Source organism: Eptatretus burgeri, chromosome 12 (genome assembly GCF_056783735.1).
Source record: "Eptatretus burgeri isolate ZD-2024b chromosome 12, Ebu_testis_v1, whole genome shotgun sequence".
Classification (NCBI taxonomy): Eukaryota; Metazoa; Chordata; class Myxini; order Myxiniformes; family Myxinidae; genus Eptatretus; species Eptatretus burgeri.
The window spans coordinates 93,202,157-93,209,322 of NC_140972.1; the positions used below are offsets into that span (position 1 = coordinate 93,202,157).

The 7,166-nt window shown below is 42.3% G+C and overlaps 1 protein-coding gene across 1 annotated transcript; it reads right to left on the reverse strand.

Moving 5' to 3' along the window:
- Positions 1–3,737: 3,737 nt before the first annotated feature.
- On the reverse strand, positions 3,738–6,970 carry LOC147016146 (uncharacterized). The gene is made up of 2 exons (XM_085848898.1): positions 6,542–6,970; positions 3,738–5,106 (listed from the first exon to the last, which is right to left on the reverse strand). Exon 2 carries the CDS (start codon positions 5,103–5,105, stop codon positions 3,945–3,947), a length of 1,161 nt encoding a protein of 386 aa, XP_085705024.1. The 5' UTR covers position 5,106; positions 6,542–6,970; the 3' UTR covers positions 3,738–3,944.
- Positions 6,971–7,166: the final 196 nt, after the last annotated feature.

Here is a 7,166-nt window from a genome sequence, read left to right on the forward strand (position 1 = left end):
CTGTTTCACGGTCTTCGTTGATCCTGTCCCCTCTCCTGCCTTGGTTCCCAGTCCGGGTTATCCCTGTGGGGTCTCCGTTCCTGGCCTTCATACTGGCGGTCCTTTCTCCTCAGATTCTTCATTACTAGGGCTCTCTCGGTTCTTTTCCCCCTCCTGTCTTCTTCTTCTTTTAAAGTCTGCCATGCTTGCCTTGCTCTTTCATGTAGAATGATGGGTTCCGCGTTTTTCCAATCTGGAGTTGCTTTTACTTCTCTCCTTATTTCGTCACACAACCTTTCCACAAACGTGTTGTTTAGGAATTGTTTGGGCACTACTCCCATCTCCTCATATCCCGAGTGTAGTTCAATCTGTTCATACAATCGTGCTTTGTATGCGCTAGGTGGTTCCTTTATATCCTGCACAGTCTCTGTGATTGCCTGCCAATCCATCACTCTCGGGGCCATGTCAGTTGCTAGTTGATCCATTAGTTCAGTTACTCTGGTTCTATATGCTGTCTGTGCTACTCGCTCATTGTCGTTGAGGCCGGGTCGGTTCAAAGTATTGTCCACCTCGTTCTCCGGTTTTACTCCCCAAGCCGCTGTGCAGGCACCCCAAACCGAGCTGGGTAGCACAGCCGTGCATATGAACCCGATATCTGTTCGAGTTGCCCCATGCATTTTTATCTGGTCATGCAGTATTTTGATTGCTTTCCTTGGGTTTGATTTCAAAAATTCTTCCATACTGGCTTTTACCCCCCTAATGTCTTGGGGTGTCCATGATCTCCAGACCCAATCATTGTGTGCCACTTGCACCATGGGGAACTGCTTAATGTCAGTCCCTCCCATCACTCCTTCCTCCTCCAGGACGGGGTAAATTCCTTTTGTTATCCCAGGTCGTGTGGTTATTTTCCCGTCTATGTTATCGTTCTTTTCTGCTCGCTGCGCTAGCGCTTGTTTCAATTGCTCCTGTCTCGCTTCCTCTTGTGTTATTCGTTGGTTCACAATTTACTCGAGACCTACATGCTTATTTTCTGTCTGAGCTTGTGCCTCCGTTAACCAAGCAGCTAGCGCCCTCCAGTGTTTCTCTCTCTGTCTCGGGCCTCCCGCTTTGCCCTCTGTCAGCACCGTGCTAACTGTGTGCAATACTTTTGGATCGAAGGATCCGGCCAACGGGAAGGGATCCTTTCTTCCCGCCGTCCAGTTCACCCAATCTCGCACTCCCTCTACTTTATCCATTCTGTGTTTTTCCCCCACGATTTTCAATGGTGTACCTCTTGGTATTCTTGAAATTTAACAGAGCTATTCCCCATATTTATGTTCTTAGCTTTTTCCAGCGTCTTATAGCTTAAAAAAAACGTTTCTCCTTTTATTGCACGGAACCGGGGTCCCGTTCTTATCAACAGCCTTTAAGCCTCCTTACAGGACTTTAACCTATTCGTCTTTCTTCACACAACACCTTAGAAAACAAGATTTTACTCTGCTTCTCTTTATTTCACATGGATATTTGTTATCCTCTTCATACAACAACACAGATCTTAAAGATTTCAAGTGGCCGTACCACAGGTACTACCACAGAGCACAAGACTTCAACTTCTCTCTCCTTATTTCACTTGGATATCCTTATCCACCACCTTTCCCGGTCAACAAACACGGCCTCACAGCCCCTTGCAATCAATCAATAAAACTGCATTTGATTCTCCTCATATATTACCATTATTAGTTCGTCACCTCAGCAAAAACCCGAAGCTGCGTCCAAAGGAACTTTCTCCGCCAGGTGTACAGCTCTTACCTAAACTAGGGCTTATCATTTTGCAGGAGCCCGACGTGTTACACACCATGTACCTTTTAACTGAGACCCGTGTAAGTGCTGTACACCAAGCGGCGCTCCTCCGGTCCACAGCCCCAGAGTCTTGTGAGGTCCCATCTGGGGTGCCAACTGTGAAGACTCCGTTCCCCGGCCAGGCATGAAGAGAGTCAACAGAAGAGGATTCACCAAAATGCAGCTTTATTGAAGGACCACACGCTGGTCAGCGGAGTTGGTGTTGGCAGCCTAACCAACAGTGAAGAGCTCCCAAAACCACACTGAGTTTTACATCAAAAAAACTCTGTCTTATATACAATCTATCTCTAATTCCAATCTATGTCTGGTTATACTCCAACCCTAATTGATGTCACAAATCACTGTGGGATGGTCACAGGACAAACAGAAATCCCTTTTAAGTTCACATTTGGCTTTGGTAAAAGAACCCAGCTTCTCAGAAGTGGAATGTGGGTTGACCAGTCGGGAGCAGCCCTGTGCCAATGATGAACTACCTGACAGCATTTACAGGCTATGACCCTTTTTTAACCTAAACAAAAGGCCCGGGAGTGGAATGCTTAAGAGAATCCAGATGACATTTTCCTCGGGACGTTATCACTGAAACAACACAGCTAGTGCTTTTAGAGGGCATCTCGTGGATTGAATTACTAGGAAGCAACACAGCCAGTGCTTTTAGAGGGCATCTGGTGAATTGACGTATTAGGAAACAGTGCCACTACAACTATAGAGAGTCTCTTTGTAAAAGGCCTTACAGAGTATATAAGAATGGGTTTAAATCCCTACATCTACTATATATATATATATATATATATATATATATATATATATATATATATATATATATATATATATATATATATATGTATTAATTATGGATCGGATGTGACCATAACATAGCACTCCTCACAGACCCTACCTCACGCTGTCAAAATATTGGCAACCACGGTCCTTTAAGTGATCCGCCGACTCCGGAGTTATCCGGGGCGACGACCTATAAATTCCGGGTGTTCGGTGGGAGACGGCTCTACTGCTCCCACCGTTTCAGGAAGCTGACCACCGAAGGTCATTTCAGGAGGTCGTTTATTGCCACCGAACCCCAGCCCACAACACTTGGTCCTGTTTGGCATTTCCTCCATGTTACCATCAGTCGAGTGGATGGACGATTTGATTATTCGTGCTGACTCACATTTGCATTAGATATTATAGCCTCAACTAGTTTGGCATGCGCAGTGCTCATCAATATTATCGTCCAAGCAGCAGAAAAAGTTGTTTAATTTTGCTTTGCTTAAATAAATACACGAAGGTATAAGAATCGCTAATTTGTTTAAAATTTTGGATTTCACTCCAGATTTCAACTTATTTTGTTCACCAGATCCTATTATCAAAGCTGACATAATTTTTCAATGATATACTTCAATTAGTCTGTTAGAGTGGATCGTGTTTCCAAATTGAGGCAGAGGCCGAACAAAATGGCAGCTGAAGACTCCAGCAACCACAGAGGGCTGACCAAGATGGTGTGCCGCCATCTTCATAAGGCTTGATTTGGTTAGTGGGTGCCAGCAGTGACCACTATGTTCGTTGTGTCTGTGTGTCTGCCTGTCTGTCTGTTTGTGACTCTGTCCAGAGCATAGCTCCGTGACGTTTGATGCGATCTTGATGAAACTTGGACACAAGCTAGATATCAAGTGGTCGGGTCAAAATACCACCTGACCCACAGCAAATTGCAACAAAAGTTTTTTCAGTGGTTTTCATTCCTACTGGATATATTGATCAACAGAAAAAAGTCTACCAAAATCTGACATCTGGGAATGGGTTAAAACAGTCATTTTCAAGATGGCCACCACCAGGCTTTGAAATAACTAAAACAGCGATAACTTCTGCAATAATTGTAATAAAAACATAATTGTTGGTTCTGGTCCATGGTTTTAATTAATCAGCGATCCACTGGTTTCAATAAAATTTAAATCTGATCAGTATTTAACATGAAATCCAAGATGGCGGCAAAATTCAAGAGTGCAAAAATCAATAAATTTTCCATCTGAACCAAAATCACTGAACACCTGGTGTCACTGAAACATTTATTTGTGAACATTACATAATGGCAGTTTAGGTTACAATTTCAGTCCTCATCACTGTCCTCGAGTTCCTCAGAGGCTTGATTTAGTGTATTGCACAGCGAGACCAATCTGGAGTGGTGCAATGACAGCCCGAGGTCTCACTGCTTGTACAATGGCTTGTCCAATACTAGCCACTTTACGTTGCATGTTTTTTCCAACGAACAGACTATTCAACATATTTTGAAGTGTATCTGGAAGGAATGCCAGTGCAGAGTTAAGTTCAAGTTCTTCTGATTTTGGGTAGTGATCAGTAACAGATGGTACACCGTTCTTGATATCACTCTTGATCAGCCTTGCTGCTGTCTCAATTATGGCCTTCTTTTGTGCCTCTTCATCTCCTCCTCGCTGTGCTTCTTTGTAGAATGACCGGAGTATGTGTGATGTTTTCTCCCTGAATGTAACTATGTCATTTACGCCCTCTCCTTCAGCAATATAAATGGAGTCCCCATATCTTTCCTTCATTTTCTTCTTCAGATAGTAGTTGGTGTATGGAAGAGAATTTTCATCCATAAGAAACTCTTCCATTTTGCCACGAAGGTACAAAGCAGTCATCTGTTCCTCATCATTCATCTCAAGATATGAACACATTCTGGAGAATGCCTGCTCTTGATCACTATCTATCGGACGTCCAGATTTCCTACTTGTTAAATCTGGTCCACTCCGGAAGTGCACTGGTACATCACGCCCAGTGCAGACATGGACACTGCACCGATGATGATATATGCAGTCAGCTGCATGAAGATCTCCACCATAGTACTCAATCCGCCCTTTCACTGTGAATGACCAATCATCGGACCGATTCTCACAGCACTCCAGAATGGTTTTGGCAAAGTCGTCAGTCTTGACACGACTGTAGTCAAAAGTTCCAAGGTCCATTGTGGTCCCACAGAACAAGCAGTCAGATTTGCTGTTGAAAGGCCCGGTCAACACACGTGAACTTCGCTTCCTGGACGGTTTGGATGGTCCTTGTTTCTTCTTTTGATTCAGGATGTCATGTTGATTTATATACCGTTTACGACAGTCCGTGTGTACCTTGCATCCAGCCGCCACATAAACATCGTCACCTCTCTGAACACTGGCTGCATAGATGCCATCAGCACCCTTTTGACGAATTTGCACAACGTCACTTCCATCCTCAAGCCTCTCCTTGCAAATTGAACACCGATCTTCTTGCATCTCAGGAGCACTCATTCTTCAAACGTGAAACACAGAAAACAAAACATTCAGGGAAAGAGCATTCGAAGAATCGGATAGGCTACTCAATCAGAGCCAGGGACATTCCCCTGACATGTAATACATCACATATAATTACTGGTAAGAGAAGACTGAAAACCATTTTGTTAGAATTTGATAAATGTTGGTGATTGTTTGATTATATAGAGACTATTTTTGATTTTACGCCCTTCATTTTTTGCCTCCATCTTGGATTTCAGGTTAAATACTGATCAGATCTAAATTTTATTGACACCAGTGGATTGCTGATCCATTAAAACCATGGACCAGAACCAACAATTATGTTTTTATCACAATTATTGAAGAAGTTATAGCTGTTTTAGTTATTTCAAAGCTGGGTGGCGGCCATCTTGAAAATGACTGTTTTAACCCATTTCCGGATGTCAGATTTTAGTCGAATTTTTTTCTGTTGATCAGTATATCCAGTAGGAATGAAAACCACTGAGAAACCTTTTGTTGCAATTTGTTGTGGGTTTGGTGGTTGTTTGTCATAAATTGACCCGACTAAAGAACAACATAAAAAATCCGATTTGCTTTGGTCAATTTTGACCAAAGAGATAGGTTTTTTACGGTAGGGCTTCCTCAAAAGCTTCCACTAACTCAATCGTACCTGTCGTGGCATTGTTCATCGTCGCCTCCCGGCTAGTTATTTTGTTTTTTTTTGTGATGGGCACCCCAAAAACGATGTGCTTAAAAAAATGTGGGGCATTGTCATGCTGAAAAAGGAAATCTTAAAAAGTCTTCCATAAAATCTTAAAAAGGGGTGTTTTAATTAACCCAAACACCCAATTTAGTGCGAGAGCCCAGTGACGTTTAATTAAAGTATTGCGCACGAAAGCTTTCAAGGTGTCATTTGATGGCCCATGGCATGAAAACCTAAATAAACCGTTTGTTGAGTTAGGCCACCATGGCCTTTCAGTGTTTTAGGTCCCTGAAAAAGGCCCCTTTTGTACTTTTAATCAAACTATCGAGCACGAGAAAAAGGTAAATTGAAAGTCATCAATTTATTGAACTGAAATCATGAAATGACAACTCAAGAATGAAAATACACAGGCTTGGCTGAACAAGAAGGCCTCAAAAAGGGCCTCCAGATTGTTTGAATAAAACTTTTAAGCACGAACTCTAAAGCGGTCTTAGAATACTCCTATAATGTCCAAATCATCAAACACACTGCTCAACAAAAATTTATTTCCATGGCCCGTCGAGACAAGAAGGGCCCAAATTAGAGGAGGTGCTGAAAAAGGGCCCAAATCAGGACACTTGAAAAGAACAAGCGTGTGTTTCAACTTGGCCAAATGTTTAAAATTCAAGAAGAAGACAAACAGCTTGGTTTGCAGATATGCCTGATTCTCACGATGATTTTAAAAAGGAGTTTTTTTGGTTTTAATCTTCACCTGTGGCTGTGGCTGTGTGTGCAAGCCACACTGTGTGTCCGAGAGTTGGGAATGCCCTGGTCAGGTGTACATAACACCAGATACACCTTGTCAATGAAGCCGGAAGCATCCTCGACTCTGCAAATCGGTCTTAAAACCCACAAAGGAAACGGGGCGAGCAATATCAAGTCCGTAGCATTTTTTATCTTATTTTTTTTGTATTTGGCTGTTGCCGATGAGCTTGTACAGCCTCGAGGCTCTGACAACGCCAGTCAACTTAAAAAAAGAAGAAGAAGAAGCTGATGAAATATGATAGAAGAAGAAGAAGAACAACAACAACAAGTTGACGAAATGGAATAGAAGAGGAAGAAGAACCTCGGACGAAATTGAATAGAATATGAAGAAGAACTATCGCACGAAATGGAATAGAAGAAGAACTATCGGACGAAATTGAATAGAAGAAGAAGAAGAACAAGCTGACGAAATTGAATAGAATAAGAAGAACTATCGGACGAAATGGAATGGAAGAAGAAGAAGAACAAACTGACGAAATTGAATAGAAAAAGAAGAAGAACTATCGGACGAAATTGAATAGAAGAAAAAGAAGAACAAGTTGACGAAATTGAATAGAAAAAGAAGAACGAGC